This window comes from Hypanus sabinus, chromosome 6, assembly GCF_030144855.1.
Source record: "Hypanus sabinus isolate sHypSab1 chromosome 6, sHypSab1.hap1, whole genome shotgun sequence".
Lineage (NCBI taxonomy): Eukaryota > Metazoa > Chordata > Chondrichthyes > Myliobatiformes > Dasyatidae > Hypanus > Hypanus sabinus.
In genome coordinates, this window is record NC_082711.1 from 181,590,819 (window position 1) to 181,615,000 (window position 24,182).

At 53.4% G+C, this 24,182-nt stretch overlaps 1 protein-coding gene across 2 annotated transcripts in view; it reads right to left on the minus strand.

The window, feature by feature from the left end:
* The window catches only part of abr (ABR activator of RhoGEF and GTPase), a 79,399-nt gene that overhangs the window by 32,947 nt on the left and 22,270 nt on the right, over positions 1-24,182 (minus strand). The window contains exons 2-3 of one of the 2 annotated variants that reach the window (XM_059973753.1): positions 21,128-21,291; positions 11,836-11,940 (exon numbers count right to left, since the gene is read on the minus strand). In XM_059973753.1, coding sequence (XP_059829736.1) covers positions 11,836-11,940; positions 21,128-21,291 — 269 coding nt within the window. The remainder of the gene's footprint in view (positions 1-11,835; positions 11,941-21,127; positions 21,292-24,182) is intronic. The other variant, XM_059973754.1, reaches the window with a different exon arrangement.

Sequence of the window (24,182 nt, forward strand, 5' to 3'; positions counted from 1 at the left end):
AAAGGGGCCATTCCCCAGGCTGATATGAATCAATTAAGGATGAACCAAGTGGCGAAGGGTTAGGGTCACGTGACATGATTGCTTTCAGCCTCTCAATGTCTTGTAAGATGTGTCCCCCTCCCTTGCTTGTTGAGCTGATCAGAGAAGTAGGAGAGGAGGAAAAAGCAATGGAGGAGTTGGAGGCCTCTGTCAGCAAGGAACAATCCTCGGTAGTTGCCTCTGTTGCTGAAGTGACCCCTGATGTCACACAGGCAGGGGTTTTACAGGACTTCGTGAAAGAATTGAGAGCCGAGATATCTCGCTCGATATCGTCACCAAGCATGACAAGGTCAATAGGTAGTCAGACCCACTGATGGGACATGCTAAGCAGGCCCCCTGTATTGTTCCCCCTCACCACAGTTGTAACATACAATACAGGTCTCACAGTAAAGGGCTGCTGTTGAACAGGGTCCTTGAGATGGGGAGCGACTGGTATTGATGGTTACAACTGTGGTGAGAAGGACATGAAAACCTTTGGAAAGTGAAGCAACAGTTATTGAAATAGAAGGGGAAGTCAGGAATCCACGGATCAATGTATCAAGGAAAATATGAAAGAGCAAAACACTACTCCTGAAGGCTTAGCGGGCCCAAGCTCCAGAGTATCCCACGGATGCTACAGCCATATTGATACGGGTTCTCAGGTTACTCTCTATAGATCATTCTACAACCGGTATTTGACACATTTACCATTGATGCCACTCAGTGCGCTAAAGATCTGGGGTCTTAGTACAGATGACTACCCGTTTGATGGCTACTTGTCGTTGAAACTGGAGGTTTCAGAGGCAGGTGTGTGGGAGTAGCTGAGGTCCTTGATATGTTAATGTTGGTCTGTAGAGAATTCATTACAGATTATTCATTACAGATGTTGGTGAAGCTTCAATTCTTGTGGGGACAAATACTCCTATTGTGAGGAGGCTAGTGGGAGCCTGCAGGGAGAGAATTGGAGAGATCTTTCTGAAAGACGTACATTCACCCTGTCTTTAGAGCTGCTTTTCAGAAAATGCAAGCCCATCCTGGACTGGATGATGAGCACAAACGAGGAACTGCGCGGTACACCCCCTCCAATCTATTGTGTCACGGCCTGGGGAAGTAGCGAGACTGACGAGAAACCCCAAATTTCCCAGAATGCCTGATGCCGAGGCCCTCCTGGTGGATGCTGTGGAAGATCACAAAGAGGAGTCATGTTTACCCGCTGGGGTACTGGTGAGGCCCGAACTGCAGAAGCCTTTGGTTCTACAGGTGATCAGGATGACAGTGAGTGTCAGGGACACCTCGGAGAGGGTGGTCACCCTCAGGCGGGGGATGCCAATGGCACACCTTTTTCTAGAGACTGTTATGTCTAGTTTCCCTGTGTGAAAAGCAGGAGAGAGAGACCATCTTCTGGATCAGGACAGTTGACATCAAATCATTTGACTATGGTCACTCCCTGGTACCTGGAGGTTGGAAAAGAAGACTGACAGGTTCTCAGGATGAGGCTTTTCATTCCAGAACGAAGGAGATGTCCTTCTTCAAAGAAAGGGCTTCCATTCCTCCACCATCAACACTGCCTTCATCCGCATCTCTTCTATTTCATGCGTGTCTGCTCTCATCCCACCCTCCCAGGGATAGGGTTCCTCTTGTCCTCACCTACCACCCCACCAGCCTCCGCATCCAGCACACGTCTCCTCAATCTCCAATGGGATCCCACTACCAAGCACATCTTTCTCTCCCCCCACAGGGATCGTACCCTACACCACTCCCTCATCCATTCGTCCCTCCCCACTCATCTCCCTCCTGGCACATACCCTTGCAAGTAGAATAAGTGCTATACCACCTCCCTCACTACCATTTGGGGCTCCAAACAGTCCTTCCAGGTGAGGTGACACTTCAGCTGTGAGTCTGTTGGGGTCAGATATTGTGTCCAGTGCTCCCAGTGTGGCCTCCTGTATTTCGGTGACACCCAAAATAGATTGCGAGACCACATTGCTGAGCACCTATGCTGTGTCCACCAGGAAAAGCGGGATCTCCCAGTGGCCACTCATTTTAATCCCTCTTCCCATTCCGATCCATACTATCCTTACTATCGCAATGAGGTTGGGGGAACAACCCTGTATTTTCTGTCTGGGTAACCTCCAACCTGATGGCATGAACATTGATTTCTCAAACTTCCGGTAATTGCCCCTTCCCCCCCTTCCCCAGTCCCCATCCCCTTTTCCCTCTCTCACTTTATCACCTTGCCTGACCATCACCTTCCTATAGTGTTCCTCCCCCACTTTTCCTTTTTCCATGACCTTCTATCCTCTATTAGATACCCCCTTCTCCAGCCCTGTATCTCTTAGAAACATAGAAAACCTACAGCACTATACAGGGTCTTCACCCACAAAGTTGTGCTGAACCTTAGCCCTCTATTCTTCTAAGGTCCATGTAGCCAACCAGGAGTCTCTTAAAAGACCCTTTTGTTTCTACCTCCAGCACCGCCGCCGACAGCCCATTCCACGGACTCACTCACTCACTTACTCCTGACATCGCCTCTTTACCTACTTCCAAGCACCTTCAGACTGTGCCTTCTAGTGCTAGTCAATTCAGCCCTGGGGAAAAGCCTCTGACTATCCACACAATCAATGCCTCTCATTATTTTGTACACCTCTAGCAGGTCACCTCTTATCCTCCGTTGCTCCAAGGAGAAAAGGCCGAGTTCTCGCAACCTATTCTCATAATGCACATTCCCTAATCCAGGCAACATCTTTGTAAATCTCCTCTGCACCCTTTCTATGGTTTCCATGTTCTTCCTATAGTGAGGTGACCAGAACTGAGCACAATACTCCAGGTGGGGTCTGACCAGGGTCCTTTATAGCTGCAGTATTACCTCTTGGCTCTTAAACCCATGATTGATGAAGGTCAATGCACCGTATGCTTTCTTAACCACAGAGTCAACTTGCGTAGCAGCTTTGAGTGTCCTATGGACTCGAACCCCAAGATCTCTCTGATCCTTCACACTGTGAAGAGTCTTACGATTAGTACTATATTCTGCCATCATATTTGACCTACCAAAATGAAGCACTTCACACTTATCTGGCTTGAATTCCATCTGCCACTTCTCAGCCCAGTTTTGCATCCTATCAATGTCCCACTGTAACCTCTGACAGCCCTTCACACTATCCACAATAAACCCAACCTTTACGTTATCAGCAAATTTACTAACCCAACCCTCCACTTCTTCATCCAGGTCATTAAAAAAAAATCACAAAGAGTAGGGGTCCCAGATCAGATCCCTGAGGCACTCCACTGGTGACTGACCTTCATGCAGAATATGACCCGTCTACAACCACTCTTTGCCTTCTGTGGGCAAGCCAGTTCTGGATCCACAAAGCAATGTCCCCTTGGATCCCATGCCTCCTTACTTTCTCAATGAGCCTTGCATGGAGTACCTTATCAAATGCCTTGCTGAAATCCACATACATTACATCTACTGCTCTTCCTTCATCAATGTGTTTAGTCACATCCTCAAAAAGTTCAATCAGGCTCGTGAGGCACGAACTGCCCTTGACAAAACCATGCTGACTATTCCTAATTGTATTATACCTCTCCAAATATTCATAAATCTTGCCTCTCAAGATCTTCTCCATCAACTTATCACCCACTGAAGCCTTTCACCAACCAACTTCCCAGGTCTTAAGTTCACCCCTCTCCCCACCAGTTTCACCCATCACCTTGTGTTTCTCTGACTTCTCATCTTTCTTTCTCCAGACCTGATGAAAGGTCTCAGCCCAAAATGTCGACTGTACTCTTTTCCATAGATGCTGCCTGGTCTGCGGAGTTCCTCCAGCATTTTGTGTGTGTGTTGCTTGTCTTCTCTACTGACGAATTTGATGTGGTTTGTTCCAAGAGTACTCACCACACAATCTGAGTGAAAGAAGACACCCCTTTCAGAGAAAGGGCTCAGTGAATAGCACTGGCTGATGTGGAGGATGTTTGGCAGCATCTGTTGTAGCTGAAGGAAGTTGGGATTATCACTGAGTCAAGGAGTCCCTTATGCGCCTCTCATAGGGGTGGTGAGGAAGAAGAATGGAAAGGAACGAATGTGTATTGACTATCAGACACTGAACCGACGTACAGTCCCTGACCAGTAGACTGTTCTGCAAATTGAGGTCACGCTGGCCTGCCTGAGTGAAGTGCTTCAGTGTGCTGGACCTAAGGAGTGGGTACTATCAGACCCCCATGAGTGAGACTGACAAGGAGAAGACGGCATTCGTATGTCCTCTTGGATTCTTTCAGTTTGAAAGGAGGCCCCAGGCAATATCAGGAGCACCAGCTCCTTTCCAGCGTGTCATGGAGACTGTTGGGGATATGAACTTGCTTGAGCTACTGGTGTACCTGGATGATCTCACAGTGTTTAGGTCCACCCTGGAAGAGCATGAGATGAGGCAACTGACGGTGCAAAACCGTCTGAAAGCTGAGGGTTAAATCTGTCACTAGACAAGTGCCAGTTCTGCAAGATGTCTGTCACCGAAGTTGGCACATAGTCTCATGGTATGAAGTAAGTACAGATCCAAAGGTAGAGGCAGTGACCACATGGCCAAAGCCCAAGAATGTGACAGCTCTGCGCTCGTTCCTTGGATTCTGTGGGTACTATCGGAGGTTCGTGAGGGACTTCTCCAAACTGAGTCGCTCTTTGAATCAGATTCTGTGTAGTTACTCTCCTTTAGGGAAGAAAGGAAGGAGGACGAAAAGAAAAGATGGTGAAGTTTATCGTCGCCCTTCAGAGCCCTTTGGAGCAAGATGGGATGCAAAATATGAAGAAATCTTTTGGTTGCTAAAGGAGGTGCTGAAGAAAACACCTGTGTTGCTGTATGTACTGCATACAGATGCCAGCCGAGAGGGCTTAAGGGGCATTCTGTATCAGGATCAGGGTAAAGGTTGAAGCCTGCCACTTTTGTCACCCGGAGTCTGAGCGAAACTACCCCATGAACAAATTGGAGTTCTGGTGTTGAAATGGCTGTAGTGGATAGTGGTTATCTACCTGGTGCCAAGTTCAAAGTGAGGACTGACAACAATCCATTATCCAGACCTCGATGAAAACAGATGCCACAGGCATCAGTGGTTGGCGGTGTTGTCTGCCTATGATTTTAGCCTAAAGTGCTGGCCAGGCAGCCAGTACATTGATGCGGATGTATTGTCCCTCCATGCGCACGAAGGGCCGGAAATGGAGAGAGTGGGAGGGCATTCTTGCACCTAGAGTGCCTGTTTTCTGCCACGGGGAAATCAGAGCGAGGCAAGGGCAGAATAGAGTTGTGGATCACGTGGGAGCTTCTGGTTGCGCCATTCCACAAGTTTATTGCAACTTGACCACTCTGAATGTGAAGTAGTTGCCTGCACTGAGTCCTGGGGAAGTGGACACTGCTCAGTGAGATGACTCTTGTATAGGTACCACTTGGTCAGCTGTTGCAAAAGGGGATATGGCACAAATTGAAAAGACAAAACACCCTGCTGAGAGAATGGAAGAAAATGGGAGTTGAGGAACCAGGTTCTGTACTGGGTCCAGACAGGCCTTGGCATTCTCAGCTGTTTCTGCCAGAGAAGTATCAGAGGATTGCATTGAAATCACTTCATGATCACTCAGGTCATTTGGGGTTTGACAAGACCTGTGGATTGGTTTGAATTTGGTTCTACTGGCCCTGAATGAAGCCTGAGATCAAAGAGAACTGTGCATTCAATGTTTTCAGAAGATGCTGCCTACGAGAGCTGCTCCTTTATCCCATTGCAGAGTGCAGGCCACTTGATCTAGTATGTATGGATTTCCTCTCCATAGAGCCTGATTTCAGCAACACTGTAAATGTCTTGGTTATTATTGATCACAACACCAGGTATGCTCAAGCCTTCCCTATAAAGGATCAGAGAGCAACCACCATGGCCAAAGTGTTATGTGAAAAGCATTTAGTTCATCATGGCCTTCCAAAACAGCGATCAGGGAAGGGATTTTGAGAGTATGCTGATACATGAGTTACTAGGCATGCTTGGAGTTGAAAAATTGAGGACAACACCTTATCAGCCTCAGGGTGATCTCCAGCCCAAGAGATTCAACTGGACATTGCTAGACATGCTCAGAACCCTGGATATCAGCAAGAAGAGCAAATGGAGTCAGCATATTGAGCATTTGGCCCACTGTTACAACTGTACACAGAATGGAGCTACGAGATACTCACCATATTATCTGATGTTTGGATACAAAGAGAGATTGCCTGTAGACCTCTGTTTTGGGACTTGAAACAGAAGACCAATCTTATGTATGTATCTGACATGAAAAAGGAATTGCAAGTGGCTTACAAACTAGCAGTGCTCTCTGCTACCAAGCAGGATTAAGGAAACAAGAGGAGATATGATCAAAAGATTAGGTTCTCCCAACTGATGGCTGCAGACAGAGTTCTAATAAGGAATTTGGGCCTACCAGGGAAGCACAAGTTGGCTGACTGATGGGTGGTTATGCCTTAGGTAGTGGAGAGTCAGATGCCAAATGTGCCAGTTTTTTGGGTGAAGCCAGAAGATGGAAATGGGTCTATCAAAACCACCTTTTACCTCGAGGACAAGAGATATGTGTTGACCCAGAGCTCGACATGGACCTTACACCTAGAAGAAGGGCTCTGTGCTGAAGCGGGAGAACAGAAAGACAATCAGTGGAGAGACCTGAAAGAGACATAACTGTTGTAAGCTGTGTGGACTCAGAGAACGAGGAATTGGGGGTGTGGTATATGTTACCTTATGCAAACTCCCCAATAATTGATGAAGAAATTCCTGAACCTCCCCACACTGGGGTGGGGGGGGGGGGGTAAATAGGCTCCAAAGTAACTGGGAATGAAGCTGAGCTCAGTCAAGTGACAGAGGGGCCTGAATTGCTGGAATGGATGAATAATGGATAGGGGGCTTCACCAAGTAGGCAGGAACGACCCCACCAAGAAGTGTCTGAGACTGAAGAAGTGAATGATAAGATGAGTGAGGAGACCCCTGGATATGTTGGCCTATGTGGTACTGGGGAACAGAGTGTTGTGCCTATCCCTCTAGTGAGATACATCTCTACCACTTACAAATGGATTGGAGGTCCTGACATCATGAACTTCCTTTGAAAACTGTTATTAATGATGAGGACAATGCTATTTTTGGTGGGAGAAGATTGTAATGCCCTGGTAAAGAATTTACTGCTAATGTTGTTGGGTATTTCTGTGCATTCTGCTGGTAGTGTTTGGTTTACCGTTAAAGATAAGGGATGCTTAAGAATGTTGTCTCATCCAGTCAGGAGGGTGGAATTGGGAGAAGGTTCTAGAGATTGCTGGGGAGAGGTTTTGTGACAGACACTGAGGTGGGTTGAGGTCTTTTTCGGCGGAGGATGGGGAAAGAAGCTGGAGAGGACTGGCTGAATGATTTGAACCGGCAGGAATGCACGATTCAAAGGAACCCGAAAGGGGAATTTCTACCGGGGATCGGTGAATAGGAGCTGACGCCATGAGTACGTTGGACACACTGGCTTTTGGAAGATTTGAGCTTCAACCTGTGCACATGTGACTGTTAATTATGATGGGCCCTTTTGTTTTTATCTTTCTTTATTTTAATACTGTTTGGATAAGCTAACATTCATAAATATGTTTTCTTTATAATTGCATGCACTGTACGTTCTGTTATTTCTTGCCGATGGGTGATTACATGGGAGCAGTAAGTTACGCAGTGTTCACACAAAGCGAGGTTTGGGTGGGTGAAACATCCCAACCTCACGATTTTGCTGGGACTCAAGTCATATCAACCTTAGACATACGGATTCTGAAAACAATGGTTTTCCCACTGCTAGGTCCAGTGGCTGTCAGTGAGGGGGCAATGAGCCACATATAACCATATAACATATAACCATATAACAATCACAGCACGGAAACAGGCCATCTTGGCCCTCCTAGTCCGTGCCGAACCCTTAATCTCACCTAGTCCCACCTACCCGCACTCAGCCCATAACCCTCCACTCCTTTCCTGTCAATATACCTATCCAATTTTACCTTAAATGACACAACTGAACTGGCCTCTACTACTTCTACAGGAAGCTCATTCCACACAGCTATCACTCTTTGAGTAAAGAAATACCCCCTCGTGTTTCCCTTAAACTTCTGCCCCCTAAATCTCAAATCATGTCCTCTAGTTTGAATCTCCCCTACTCTCAATGGAAACAGCCTGTTCACGTCAACTCTATCTATCCCTCTCAAAATTTTAAATACCTCGATCATATCCCCCCTCAACCTTCTACGCTCCAATGAATAGAGACCTAACTTGTTCAACCTTTCTCTGTAACTTAATTGCTGAAACCCAGGTAACATCCTAGTAAATCGTCTCTGCACTCTCTCTAATTTATTGATATCTTTCCTATAATTCGGTGACCAGAACTGCACACAATATTCCAAATTTGGCCTTACCAATGCCTTGTACAACTTTAGCATTACATCCCAACTTCTGTACTCAATGCTTTGATTTATAAAGGCCAGCGTTCCAAAAGCCCTCTTCACCACCCTATCTACATGAGACTCCACCTTCAGGGAACTATGCACAGTTATTCCTAGATCTCTCTGTTCCTCTGCATTCCTCAATGCCCTACCATTTACTCTGTATGTTCTATTTGGATTATTCCTGCCAAAATGTAGAACCTCACACTTCTCAGCATTAAACTCCATCTGCCAACGTTCAGCCCATTCTTCTAACCGGCATAAATCTCCCTGCGAGCTTTGAAAATCCACCTCATTATCCACAACACCTCCTACCTTAGTATCATCGGCATACTTACTAATCCAATTTACCACCCCATCATCCAGATCATTTATGTATATTACAAACAACATTGGGCCCAAAACAGATCCCTGAGGCACCCCGCTAGTCACTGGCCTCCATCCCGATAAACAATTATCCACCACTACTCTCTGGCATCTCCCATCTAGCCACTGTTGAATCCATTTTATTACTCCAGCATTAATACCTAACGACTGAACCTTCTTAACTAACCTTCCATGTGTAACTTTGTCAAAGGCTTTGCTGAAGTCCATATAGACTACATCCACTGCCTTACCCTCGTCAACATTCCTCGTAACTTCTTCAAAAAATTCAATAAGGTTTGTCAAACATGACCTTCCACGCACAAATTCATGCTGGTTACTTCTAATCAGATCCCGTCTATCCAGATAATTATAAATACCATCTCTAAGAATACTTTCCATTAATTTACCCACCACTGATGTCAAACTGACAGGTCTATAATTGCTAGGCTTCCTTCTAGAACCCTTTTTAAACAATGGAACCACATGAGCAATACGCCAATCCTCCGGCACAATCCCCGTTTCTAATGACATATTAAAGATCTCCGTCAGAGCTCCTGCTATTTCTACACAAACTTCCCTCAAGGTCCTGGGGAATATCCTGTCAGGACCCGGAGATTTATCCACTTTTAAATTTCTTAAAAGCGCCAGTACCTCCACCTCTTTAATTGTCATAGGTTCCATAACTTCCTTACTTGTTTCCCACACCTTAGACAATTCAATATCCTTCTCCTTAGTGAATACCGAAGAGAAGAAATCATTCAAAATCTCTCCCATCTCCTTCAGTTCCACATATAGCTGACCACTCTGATTCTCTAAGGGGCCAATTTTATCCCTCACTATCCTCTTGCTTTTAATATAACTGTAGAAACCTTTCGGATTTACTTTCACCTTATTTGCTAAACCAACCTCGTATCTTCTTTTAGCTTTTCTAATCTCTTTCTTAAGATTCCTTTTACATTCTTTATATTCCTCGAGCAATTCCTTTACTCCATGCTGCCTATATCTATTGTAGACATCCCTCTTTTTCTGAACCAAATTTCTAATATCCCTTGAAAACCATGGTGCTCTCAAACCTTTAACCTTTCCTTTCACCCTAACAGGAACATAAAGATTCTGTATCCCCATAATTTCACCCTTAAATGACCTCCATTTCTCTATTACATCCTTCTCATAAAACAACTTGACCCAATCCACTCTTTCTAAATCCCTTCGCATCTCCTCAAAGTTAGCCTTTCTCCAATCAAAAATCTCAACTCTAGGTCCTGTCCTGTCCTTCTCCATAATTATATTGAAGCTAATGCCATTGTGATCACTGGACCCGAAGTGCTCCCCAACACATACATCTGTCAGCTGACCTATCGCATTCCCTAACAGGAGATCCAACACTGCCCCATCTCTAGTCGGTACTTCTATGTATTGTTGCAAAAAACTATCCTGCACACATTTCACAAACTCTAAACCATCCAGCCCTTTTACAGAATGAGCTTCCCAGTCTACGTGTGGAAAATTAAAATCTCCCACAATCACCACCTTGTGTTTACTACAAATATCTGCTATCTCCTTACACATTTGCTCTTCCAACTCACGCGCCCCATCAGGTGGCCTATAATACACTCCTATCAGTGTTACTGCACCTTTCCCATTCTTCAATTCCACCCAAATGGCCTCCCTAGAGGAGCTCTCTAATCTATCCTTCCAAAGCACCGCCATAAGATTTTCTCGGACAAGCAATGCAACACCTCCTCCTCTGGCCCCTCCTACTCTATCACACCTGAAGCAACTAAATCCAGGAATATTTAGTTGCCAATCACACCCTTCCTGCAACCATGTTTCACTAATAGCTACAACATCATAATTCCAGGTATCAATCCACGCTTTAAGCTCATCCACCTTTCTTATAATGCTCCTAGCATTAAAATAGATACATTTAAGATACTCTCCATCTCCTCCTCTCTTTCCATCCCTAACAATGCATTCAAATTTATTATCCTTTTCTTTCTTCTCCCCTACATCTTCGGGCTGAGCGCATCCCTTCTCCGTCACCTGCCTTTCCTCCCTCACACACTGTCTATTTACTTGCTCCACTGGTGAACTAACCTCTTCTCCCATAGTCTCCTCAAATAGTCTCCCGCCCCCCCATCTTACTAGTTTAAAGTCTGCCCTGTAGCCCTAGCAAACCTCCCCGCTAGGATATTGGTCCCCCCACGATTCAAGTGTAACCCGTCCTTCTTGAACAGGTCACTCCTGCCCCAGAAGAGGTCCCAATGATCCAGAAACGAATCCCTGCCCCCTGCTCCAATCCCACAGCCACGCATTCATCCTCCACCTAATTCTATTCCTACTCTCACTGTCGCGTGGCACAGGCAGTAATCCCGAGATTATTACCTTTGCGATCCTTCTTCTTAACTGCCTTCCTAACTCCCTATACTCACGTTTCAGGACCTCTTCCCCTTTCCTTCCTATGTCATTGGTACCTACATGTACCACGACCTCTGGCTCCTCACCCTCCCACTTCAGGATATCTTGGACTCGATCAGAAACGTCCTGAACCCTGGCACCAGGGAGGCAAATTACCATCCGGGACTCCCAGTCACCTCCACAGAAACACCTGTCTGAGCCCCTGACTATTGAGTCCCCTATTACTATGGACCTCTTTCTTCTAACCCTACCCTTCTGAGCTACAGGGCCGTCCTCTGTGCCAGAGGCTCGGCCACTGTCACTTCCACCAGGTAGGCTGTCCCCCCCAACAGTACTCAAACATGAGTACTTATTGCCAGAGATGCCCAGTAAAGAGGGGTTTTGGGGGGAGATTGGGGTGGGGAGGGGAGGGAGATGAACAAGGTGACATGGGGATAGGGGTAGGGGGAGGTGGACCACACTGAGTGAGACCACAGCCCCTAACAACTCCTGCCCGTGAGAATACAGTCCCTCACTTGAGACCCAGAAACCACAGTGAGATGGCCACACCCTCCATCCATACCAGTAGTAGGGCCTCCAGCTGGTTGAGGTAGAGCTCCTCACTGGTAAGAACGCCTGACAGAACCAAACTTCTCATCTCCAGTCGCTTCTCCGGACCCGACACACCCTGAGGAAACAGTCACATTGGTCAGTCTCACGGTCCCCACACCCTGAGGAGACAGTCACACCGGTCAGTCTCACGGTCCCCACACCCTGAGGAGACAGTCTCACCAGTCAGTCTCACAGTCCCCACACCCTGGGGAGACAGTCACACTGGTCAGTCTCAATGTCCCCACACCCTGGGGAAAATTGTTACACCGGTCAGTCTCACGGTCCCCACACCCCGGGGAGACAGTCACACCGGTCAGTCTCACAGTCCCCACACCCTGAGGAGACAGTCTCACCGGTCAGTCTCAATGTCCCCACACCCTGGGGAGACAGTCACACCGGTCAGTCTCACGGTCCCCACAACCCGGGGAGACAGTCTCACCGGTCAGTCTCAATGTCCCCACACCCCGGGGAGACAGTCACACCGGTCAGTCTCACGGTCCCCACACCCCGGGGAGACAGTCTCACCGGTCAGTCTCAATGTCCCCACACCCCGGGGAGACAGTCACACCGGTCAGTCTCAATGTCCCCACACTGTGGGGAGACAGTCTCACCGGTCAGTCTCAATGTCCCCACACCCTGGGGAGACAGTCTCACCGGTCAGTCCCAATGTCCCCACACCGTGGGGAAACAGTCTCACCGGTCAGTCTCAATGTCCCCACACCCTGGGGAGACAGTCACACCGGTCAGTCTCACGGTCCCCACACCCCGGGGAGACAGTCACACCGGTCAGTCTCAATGTCCCCACACCCTGGGGAAACAGTCTCACCGGTCAGTCTCAATGTCCCCACACCCTGGGGAGACAGTCTCACCGGTCAGTCTCAATGTCCCCACACCCCGGGGAGACAGTCACACCGGTCAGTCTCACAGTCCCCACACCCCGGGGAGACAGTCACACCTGTCAGTCTCACGGTCCCCACACCCTGGGGAGACAGTCACACCGGTCAGTCTCAATGTCCCCACACCCTGGGGAGACAGTCACACCGGTCAGTCTCACAGTCCCCACACCCTGGGGAGACAGTCACACCGGTCAGTCTCACAGTCCCCACACCCCGGGGAGACAGTCACACTGGTCAGTCTCAATCTCCCCACACCCTGGGGAAACAGTCTCACCGGTCAGTCTCAATGTCCCCACACCCTGGGGAAAATTGTTACACCGGTCAGTCTCACGGTCCCCACACCCTGGGGAGACAGTCACACCGGTCAGTCTCAATGTCCCACACCCCGGGGAAACAGTCTCACCGGTCAGTCTCACGGTCCCCACACCCTGGGGAGACAGTCTCACCGGTCAGTCTCAATGTCCCCACACCCTGGGGAAACAGTCACACCGGTCAGTCTCACGGTCCCCACACCCTGAGGAAACAGTCACACCGGTCAGTCTCAATGTCCCCACACCCTGGGGAAACAGTCTCACCGGTCAGTCTCAATGTCCCCACACCCCGGGGAGACAGTCTCACCGGTCAGTCTCAATGTCCCCACACCCTGGGGAGACAGTCTCACCGGTCAGTCTCAATGTCCCCACACCTTGGGGAGACAGTCTCACCGGTCAGTCTCAATGTCCCCACACCCTGGGGAGACAGTCACACCGGTCAGTCTCACGGTCCCCACACCCCGGGGAAACAGTCACACTGGTCAGTCTCAATGTCCCCACACCGTGGGGAGACAGTCTCACCGGTCAGTCTCAATGTCCCCACACCCTGGGGAGACAGTCACACCGGTCAGTCTCACGGTCCCCACACCCTGGGGAGACAGTCACACCGGTCAGTCTCAATGTCCCCACACCCCGGGGAGACAGTCACACTGGTCAGTCTCAATGTCCCCACACCCTGGGGAGACAGTCTCACCGGTCAGTCCCAATGTCCCCACACCGTGGGGAAACAGTCTCACCGGTCAGTCTCAATGTCCCCACACCCTGGGGAGACAGTCACACCGGTCAGTCTCACGGTCCCCACACCCCGGGGAGACAGTCACACCGGTCAGTCTCAATGTCCCCACACCCTGGGGAGACAGTCTCACCGGTCAGTCTCTCGGTCCCCACACCCCGGGGAGACAGTCTCACCGGTCAGTCTCAATGTCCCCACACCCCGGGGAGACAGTCACACCGGTCAGTCTCAATGTCCCCACACTGTGGGGAGACAGTCTCACCGGTCAGTCTCACGGTCCCCACACCCTGGGGAGACAGTCTCACCGGTCAGTCTCACGGTCCCCACACCCCGGGGAGACAGTCTCACCGGTCAGTCTCAATGTCCCCACACCCTGGGGAGACAGTCACACCGGTCAGTCTCAATGTCCCCACACCCCGGGGAGACAGTCTCACCGGTCAGTCTCAATGTCTCCACACACCGGGGAGACAGTCTCACTGGTCAGTCTCACGGTCCCCACACCCTGGGGAGACAGTCTCACCGGTCAGTCTCAATGTCCCCACACCCCGGGGAGACAGTCTCACCGGTCAGTCTCAATGTCCCCACACCCCGGGGAGACAGTCTCACCGGTCAGTCTCAATGTCCCCACACCCCGGGGAGACAGTCTCACCGGTCAGTCTCAATGTCCCCACACCCCGGGGAGACAGTCTCACCGGTCAGTCTCAATGTCCCCACACTGTGGGGAGACAGTCTCACCGGTCAGTCTCAATGTCCCCACACCCTGGGGAGACAGTCTCACTGGTCAGTCTCAATGTCCCCACACCCTGGGGAAACAGTCTCACCGGTCAGTCTCAATGTCCCCACACCCCGGGGAGACAGTCTCACCGGTCAGTCTCAATGTCCCCACACCCCGGGGAGACAGTCTCACCGGTCAGTCTCACGGTCCCCACACCCTGGGGAGACAGTCTCACCGGTCAGTCTCACGGTCCCCACACCCTGGGGAAACAGTCTCACCGGTCAGTCTCAATGTCCCCACACCCTGGGGAGACAGTCACACCGGTCAGTCTCAATGTCCCCACACCCTGGGGAGACAGTCACACCGGTCAGTCTCAATGTCCCCACACCCCGGGGAGACAGTCTCACCGGTCAGTCTCAATGTCCCCACACCGTGGGGAAACAGTCTCACCGGTCAGTCTCAATGTCCCCACACCCCGGGGAGACAGTCACACCGGTCAGTCTCACGGTCCCCACACCCCGGGGAGACAGTCACACTGGTCAGTCTCAATGTCCCCACACCCCGGGGAGACAGTCTCACCGGTCAGTCTCAATGTCCCCACACCGTGGGGAAACAGTCTCACCGGTCAGTCTCACGGTCCCCACACCCCGGGGAGACAGTCTCACCGGTCAGTCTCAATGTCCCCACACCCTGGGGAGACAGTCACACCGGTCAGTCTCAATGTCCCCACACCCCGGGGAGACAGTCACACCGGTCAGTCTCAATGTCCCCACACCCCGGGGAAACAGTCACACTGGTCAGTCTCAATGTCCCCACACCCCGGGGAAACAGTCACACTGGTCAGTCTCACAGTCCCCACACCCTGGGGAGACAGTCTCACTGGTCAGTCTCAATGTCCCCACACCCCGGGGAGACAGTCACACCGGTCAGTCTCAATGTCCCCACACCCTGGGGAGACAGTCTCACTGGTCAGTCTCAATGTCCCCACACCCTGGGGAAACAGTCTCACTGGTCAGTCTCAATGTCCCCACACCCTGGGGAGACAGTCACACCGGTCAGTCTCAATGTCCCCACACCCCGGGGAGACAGTCACACCGGTCAGTCTCAATGTCCCCACACCCTGGGGAGACAGTCACACCGGTCAGTCTCAATGTCCCCACACCCTGGGGAGACAGTCTCACCGGTCAGTCTCAATGTCCCCACACCCTGGGGAAACAGTCTCACCGGTCAGTCTCAATGTCCCCACACCCTGGGGAAACAGTCTCACCGGTCAGTCTCAATGTCCCCACACTGTGGGGAGACAGTCACACCGGTCAGTCTCAATGTCCCCACACCCCGGGGAAACAGTCACACCGGTCAGTCTCAATGTCCCCACACCCCGGGGAGACAGTCACACCGGTCAGTCTCAATGTCCCCACACCCCGGGGAGACAGTCTCACTGGTCAGTCTCAATGTCCCCACACCCCGGGGAAACAGTCACACCGGTCAGTCTCAATGTCCCCACACCCTGGGGAGACAGTCACACCGGTCAGTCTCAATGTCCCCACACCCTGGGGAGACAGTCACACCGGTCAGTCTCAATGTCCCCACACTGTGGGGAGACAGTCTCACCGGTCAGTCTCAATGTCCCCACACCCTGGGGAAACAGTCTCACCGGTCAGTCTCAATGTCCCCACACCCCGGGGAGACAGTCACACCGGTCAGTCTCAATGTCCCCACACCCCGGGGAGACAGTCACACCGGTCAGTCTCAATGTCCCCACACCCCGGGGAGACAGTCTCACCGGTCAGTCTCAATGTCCCCACACCCCGGGGAGACAGTCACACCGGTCAGTCTCAATGTCCCCACACCCTGGGGAGACAGTCTCACCGGTCAGTCTCAATGTCCCCACACCCCGGGGAGACAGTCTCACCGGTCAGTCTCACGGTCCCCACACCCTGAGGAAACAGTCACACCGGTCAGTCTCACGGTCCCCACACCGTGGGGAAACAGTCTCACCGGTCAGTCTCAATGTCCCCACACCCTGGGGAGACAGTCTCACCGGTCAGTCTCAATGTCCCCACACCCTGGGGAAACAGTCACACCGGTCAGTCTCACGGTCCCCACACCCCGGGGAGACAGTCACACCGGTCAGTCTCACGGTCCCCACACCCCGGGGAGACAGTCTCACCGGTCAGTCTCAATGTCCCCACACCCTGGGGAAACAGTCTCACCGGTCAGTCTCAATGTCCCCACACCCTGGGGAAACAGTCTCACCGGTCAGTCTCAATGTCCCCACACCCCGGGGAGACAGTCTCACCGGTCAGTCTCACGGTCCCCACACCCCGGGGAGACAGTCACACCGGTCAGTCTCAATGTCCCCACACCCTGGGGAAACAGTCTCACCGGTCAGTCTCAATGTCCCCACACCCTGGGGAAACAGTCTCACCGGTCAGTCTCAATGTCCCCACACCCCGGGGAGACAGTCACACCGGTCAGTCTCAATGTCCCCACACCCTGGGGAGACAGTCACACCGGTCAGTCTCACGGTCCCCACACCCCGGGGAAACAGTCACACTGGTCAGTCTCACGGTCCCCACACCCCGGGGAAACAGTCACAGTGGTCAGTCTCACGGTCCCCACACCCTGGGGAAACAGTCACACTGGTCAGTCTCACGGTCCCCACACCCCGGGGAAACAGTCACACCGGTCAGTCTCAATGTCCCCACACCCTGGGGAGACAGTCTCACTGGTCAGTCTCACGGTCCCCACACCCCGGGGAAACAGTCTCACCGGTCAGTCTCAATGTCCCCACACCCCGGGGAAACAGTCACACCGGTCAGTCTCAATGTCCCCACACCCTGGGGAAACAGTCACACTGGTCAGTCTCACGGTCCCCACACCCTGGGGAAACAGTCACACCGGTCAGTCTCACGGTCCCCACACCCCGGGGAGACAGTCTCACCGGTCAGTCTCAATGTCCCCACACCCTGGGGAGACAGTCTCACTGGTCAGTCTCAATGTCCCCACACCCCGGGGAAACAGTCACACCGGTCAGTCTCACAGACCCGACACACCCTGGGGAAACAGTCTCACTGGTCAGTCTCACGGTCCCCACACCCCGGGGAGACAGTCACACCGGTCAGTCTCAATGTCCCCACACCCTGGGGAAACAGTCTCACCGGTCAGTCTCAATGTCCCCACACCCTGGGGAAACAGTCTCACCGGTCAGTCTCAATGTCCCCACACCCCGGGGAGACAGTCACACTGGTCAGTCTCAATGTCCCCACACCCTGGGGAAACAGTCACAGCGGTCAGTCTCACAGACCCGACACACCCTGGGGAGACAGTCTCACTGTCAGTCTCACGGTCCCCACACCCCGGGGAAACAGTCACACTGGTCAGTCTCAATGTCCCCACACCCTGGGGAAACAGTCACACCGGTCAGTCTCACAGACCCGACACACCCTGGGGAAACAGTCTCACTGGTCAGTCTCACGGTCCCCACACCCCGGGGAGACAGTCACACCGTGCCCACAGCCTGGGTGGTCAACAGTCATTTCCCTGCCATTTCTGCACCCTGGGGAAACACAACTACTTCTGTCACCCTTGCCACATCACCATCACACCACAGGACACACAGAGGCATCTGCATTTCTCACCCACAGACTCCCTCTCTTACACCCTCACCTTCTGCAGCCCCAGGTCCGTATCATCTATTTGCTCCTCCTCGCATTCGTCCTGGTCCGAGGCATCAGCTCCCTCCAACACCTCATCCAAGAATGAAAGCACCTCCTCCTCCTCACCCATTGTTGCGAGGGGTGCCTCCACCTCTGACAGTAGTCCAAGGGTGCAACTTCTCCCTCTTTTCTACCTCCGACTAAACTGAAGGTTCCCTCCTCTGAGAGTAGTCCGAGGCTGTGATCTCTCCCTTTCCCCTCCCTCTGAAAGGGGATCAAGGGTGCACCTCTCCCCACGTCCAAGAGGAGACTGCGTGTGAGATTTCTCCTTCTCTCCCTGCTTCAAGAGCAGGCCAAGGCTGGGATCTCGCCCTCTCCCTTCAATCTCCACCAATCTCTCTCTTCCCCCTCTGAGAGTGGAGTGAGGGAGCGGTCTCTCCCACCCCCTGGGATGACACCTGTCCTTGTCCTTGCCCCTCTTCCTCTACCCCCGGCACGGCACCTGGCACCTCTCCCACTCACCTCCTCCCTGCCCCTCTCCTCTCTGGATAAGAGCCTCAACTTGTCTCTCTTCTCCTCTCCCTCCACCTAATTTCTCATCCCTCCCTCCTCTTACCCTCCCTGCCACTCTCCTCTCCGTGGGACAGTTTCTTCCTGTCCTACCTCCCCTCCCCCATTCTCTCTTCCCCTCCCTCTCTGAGATACTCTTCCACTCCTTTCCTCTTCACACTCCCTGCACCTCTCCCTCTCCTCCTTTCCCTCTCCACCTCTCCCTCCTTGTCCTCCTACCCCACTCTGCCTCGCTCCCCTTCGTGGAACAAAGCCTGCCCCTGCGTCTTGCAAGTCGCAACTTCTTGTTGAGGCTCTTCCTCCCTGGTTACCCGCTGCACGAAGGCAGGATTTGCCCGGAACGGTGAGAGAGCAGGAACACAGCCACACAGAGGGTAAGGCTGAGTGGGGGGGGGGGGACAGTGAAGCCCCACACTACACCTCCTCTGGGGTCCAAGGAGCAGATGCCAGAACAGCCTGAGTCATAAACAACGAGCCCGACACTCCCCCACTGAGTCAGCAAGTGGCCACAATAACCACAGACCTGTGACTCGTGTTGCAGGGCCCAGAGAAACAGTACTGTACAGATACAGTGACAGACCCGTCCCCACCGGTACCGTACCCCGGTGTCACACAGTGACAGACCCGTCCCCACCGGTACTGTAACCCCGGTGTCACACAGTGACAGACCCATCCCCACTGGTACCATACCCCGGTGTCACACACTGACAGACCCGTCCCCACCGGTACCGTACCCCGGTGTTATACACTGACAGACCTGTCCCCACCGGTACCGTACCCCGTTGTTATACAGTGACGGACCCATCCCCACCGGTACGGTACCCCGGTGTTATACACTGACAGACCTGTCCCCACCTGTACCGTACCCCGGTGTCATACAGTGACGGACCCGTCCCCACCGGTACCGTACCCCGTTGTCACACAGCGACAGACCCGTCCCCACCGGTACCGTACCCCGTTGTCACACAGCGACAGACCCGTCCCCACCGGTACCGTACCCCGGTGTTATACTGGGATGGACCCGTCCCCACCTGTACCGTACCCCGTTGTCACACAGCGACAGACCCGTCCCCACCGGTACTGAATCCTCTTTTGGTACATGCCCTCTCATCCAGTCAGCATCCTGGTATACGTATTCTGCACCATCTCCCTCAGCATCCTTCCTATAACGGCGCAACCAGACTGTCAGCAACACTCCAGAAGCAGCCTAACTCAAGTTTTATAAAGCTGCAATATAACTTGCTAACTTTTGAACTCAAAGCCTTGACTAGTAAATACAAGAATGCTATATGCCTTTTTAACCACCTGAGCAACCCGCGTAGCCTCTTTCAGTCAACGCTGCACCTTCAAGATCCCTCTGTATATCGACGTTGTTAAGGGTTTTTCACTGACATGTAAAGTGATCAAGCCAAGTGCAACAGCTCATACTTGGCCCAGTACTGAACCACAGTCCCACACTCTCACCAGGGACTTTACAAACTGCCCCTGTCAATAGGAGGGCATCACATCAAACATCCACAGAGGCTCCAGTCCACCCTGGAAATAGGACTTCCCTTCCCTAACAATGCTGGCTTTTTGCCAGCCTCCCTGTTCACTCACTCCCTCACCCTCCCTCCCTACCCCCTCCCCGTTCACACACTCCCCATCCTCCCCGTTCACTCACTCCCTCAACCTCTCCGTTCACTCACTCCCTCACCCTCCCCGTTCACTCACTCCCTCACCCTCCCCGTTCACGCACTCCCCATCCTCCCTGTTCACTCACTCCCTCACCCTCCCCGTTCACTCACTCCCTCACCCTCCCCATTCACTCACTCCCTCACCCTCCCCGTTCACTCACTCCCTCACCCTCCCCGTTCACTCACTCCCCCATCCTCCCCGTTCACACACTCCCCATCCTCCCTGTTCACTCACTCCCAATCCTCCCCGTTCACTCACTCCCCATTCTCCCCGTTCACTCACTCCCCATCTTCCCAGTTTACTCACACCCCACCCTCTCCATTCACTCACTCCCTCACCCTCCCTCCCTACCCCCTTCCCATTCACTCACTCCCTCCCCCTTCCCATTCACTGACTCCCTCACCCTCCTGTTTACTCACTACCCACCCTCTCCGTTCACACACCCCCACCCTCCCATCCCACCCCTCCCCGTTCATTCCCTCCCCCCACCCTCCCCATTCACTTACTCCCTCATCTTCCCCCTCCCCATTCACTTATCCTCTCCCTACCTCCAGTTCATTCACCCCCTCCCTCCCTTTGCACAGTTCACTCATGCCCTCATCCTGCCCCCTCCCCATTCATTCACTCCCCACTTTCCCTGTTCACTCACCCCACCCTCCTCCTTGCCGCTCACTCACCCTCCCCACCCTGTTGTAGACTCACCCCGGCTGCAGGACCCTGTGGGGTGGCGAGAAGCGCAGGCCCAGTGCTCAGCTGTGGTGATACGGTGGGTGATTCATCGATAAAGGGCAGCGTATCCGATACCTCGTCCCCAGGCCGCGTCTCCTCTCCAGACTCACCGTCAAAACCCTCCGCAAAGCTGAAATCTGAGAGGCGTGAGGGGAGAGAGTAGAGAGGGGAAAGAAGTGAGCTCAACAGCCTTTGATCTGCTGCCCTACACCCCGGTCAGGGGTCAGGAGGGTGAACACAGCCAAGTCCTCCACTGCCCTGACACGAGCGGAGGCATGAGGAGGCTGGGGAAGGGGGTGAAGAGATCAGGGGTCGGGGGAAGGGGGTGAGGGGTGACGGGGTGAGGAGACTGAGGGGGGAAGGAGGTGAGGAGACCGGGGGTTGGGGGAAGGAGTGAGGGGTTAGGACTCTGAGGGCAGTTTGAGGGGAAAGATTAGGGAGGGGAAGATTAAGCATAGCTTCAGGGGGAACTTCAGAGGGTACAGAGGGGTACTGAAGGGCACAGGAGAGGGAAGATGAGGGGGAGGAGGGAAGATGAGGGGGAGGGGGAAGATGAGGGGGGGAAAGATGGGGATGGCAGGGGAATATGGGCAGGGGGGAATATGGGCAGGGGGATATGCAGGGGGAATATGGGCAGGGGGGAATATGGGCAGGGGGGAATATGGGCAGGGGGGAATATGAGGGGGAGGGGGAATATGAGGGGGAGGGGGAATATGGGGGGGAAGATGGGGGAGGGGGGAATATGAGGGGAGGGGGAAGATGGGGAGGGGGGAATATGAGGGGGAGGGGGGAATATGAGGGGGAGGGGGGAATATGAGGGGGAGGGGGAATATGAGGGGGAGGGGGAAGATGGGGGGGAATATGAGGGGAGGGGGAAGATGGGGGGAAGATGGGGGGAGGGGGAAGATGGGGGGAGGGGGAAGATGGGGAAGATGGGGGGAGGGGGAAGATGGGGAAGATGGGGGAGGGGGAAGATGGGGAAGGGGAAGATGAGGGGGAGGGGAAAGTTGAGGGGAAGTTGAGGGGGAGGGGGAAGTTGAGGGAGAGGGGGAAGTTGAGGGAGAGGAGGAAGTTGAGGGGGGTGTGGGGGAAAGTGGAGGGGCGTGTGGGGGGAACTTTTACCCTGGTGTTATACAGTGAGAAACCCGTCCCCACCAGTGCTGTACCCCGGTGTTACACAGTCGCAGAACCGTCCCCAACGGTACCGTACCCCGGTGTTACACAGTCGCAGACCAGTCCCCACCGGTACCATACCCCGGTGTTACACAGTGTCAGACCCGTCCCCACCGGTACTGTACACCGGTGTTACACAGTGACAGACCCGTCCCCACCAGTACCATACCCTGGTGTGATACAGTGACAGACCCGTCCCCACCAGTACCGTACCCTGGTGTGATACAGTCACAGACCCGTCCCCACCGGTACCATACCCCGGTGTTACACAGTGTCAGACCCGTCCCCACCGGTACTGTACACCGGTGTTACACAGTGACAGACCCGTCCCCACCAGTACCATACCCTGGTGTGATACAGTGACAGACCCGTCCCCACCAGTACCGTACCCTGGTGTGATACAGTCACAGACCCGTCCCCACCGGTACCGTACCCCGGTGTCACACAGTGACAGACCCGTCCCCACCGGTACCGTACCCCGATGTTACACAGTGACAGACCCTTCCCCACCGGTACCGTACCCCGGTGTTACACAGTGACAGACCCGTCCCCACTGGTACCGTACCCCGGTGTTATACAGTGTCAGACCCGTCCCCACCGGTACCATACCCCAGTGTTACACAGGGACAGACCCGTCCCCACCGGTACCGTACCCCAGTGTTACACAGTGACGGACCCGTCCCCACCGGTACTGTACCCCGGTGTCACACAGTGTCAGACCCATCCCCACCAGTACCATACCCCAGTGTTACACAGTGACAGACCCGTCCCCACTGTTACTGTACCCCGGTGTCGCACAGAGTCAGACCCGTCCCCACCGGTACCGTACCCCGGTGTCACACAGTGACGGACCTGTCCCCACCGGTATCGTACCCCCCGGTGTCACACAGTGTCAGACCCGTTCCCACCGGTACCGTGCCCCGGTGTCACACAGTGACAGACCAGTCCCCACCGGTACTGTACCCCAGTGTTAAACAGTGATGGACCCGTCCCCACCGGTACTGTACCCGGTGTCACACAGTGACAGACGCGTCCCCACCGGTATCGTACCCCCCGGTGTCACACAGTGACAGACGCGTCCCCACTGGTACCATACCCCGGTGTCATACAGTGATAGACCCGTCCCCACCGGTACCATACCCTGGTGTGATACAGTGACAGACCCGTCCCCACCGGTACCATACCCTGGTGTGATACAGTGACAGACCCGTCCCCACCAGTACCGTACCCTGGTGTTATACAGTGACAGACCAGTCCCCACCGGTACTGTACCCCAGTGTTAAACAGTGATGGACCCGTCCCCACCGGTACAGTACCCCGGTGTTACACAGTGACAGACCCGTCCCCACTGGTACCGTACCCCCGTGTCACACAGGGACAGACCCGTCCCCACCGGTACCGTACCCCGGTGTCACACAGGGACAGACCCGTCCCCACCAGTACCGTACCCCGGTGTTATACAGTGTCAGACCCGTCCCCACCGGTACCATACCCCAGTGTTACACAGGGACAGACCCGTCCCCACCGGTACCGTACCCCAGTGTTACACAGTGACGGACCCGTCCCCACCGGTACTGTACCCCGGTGTCACACAGTGTCAGACCCATCCCCACCAGTACCATACCCCAGTGTTACACAGTGACAGACCCGTCCCCACTGTTACTGTACCCCGGTGTCGCACAGAGTCAGACCCGTCCCCACCGGTACCGTACCCCGGTGTCACACAGTGACGGACCTGTCCCCACCGGTATCGTACCCCCCGGTGTCACACAGTGTCAGACCCGTTCCCACCGGTACCATGCCCCGGTGTCACACAGTGACAGACCAGTCCCCACCGGTACTGTACCCCAGTGTT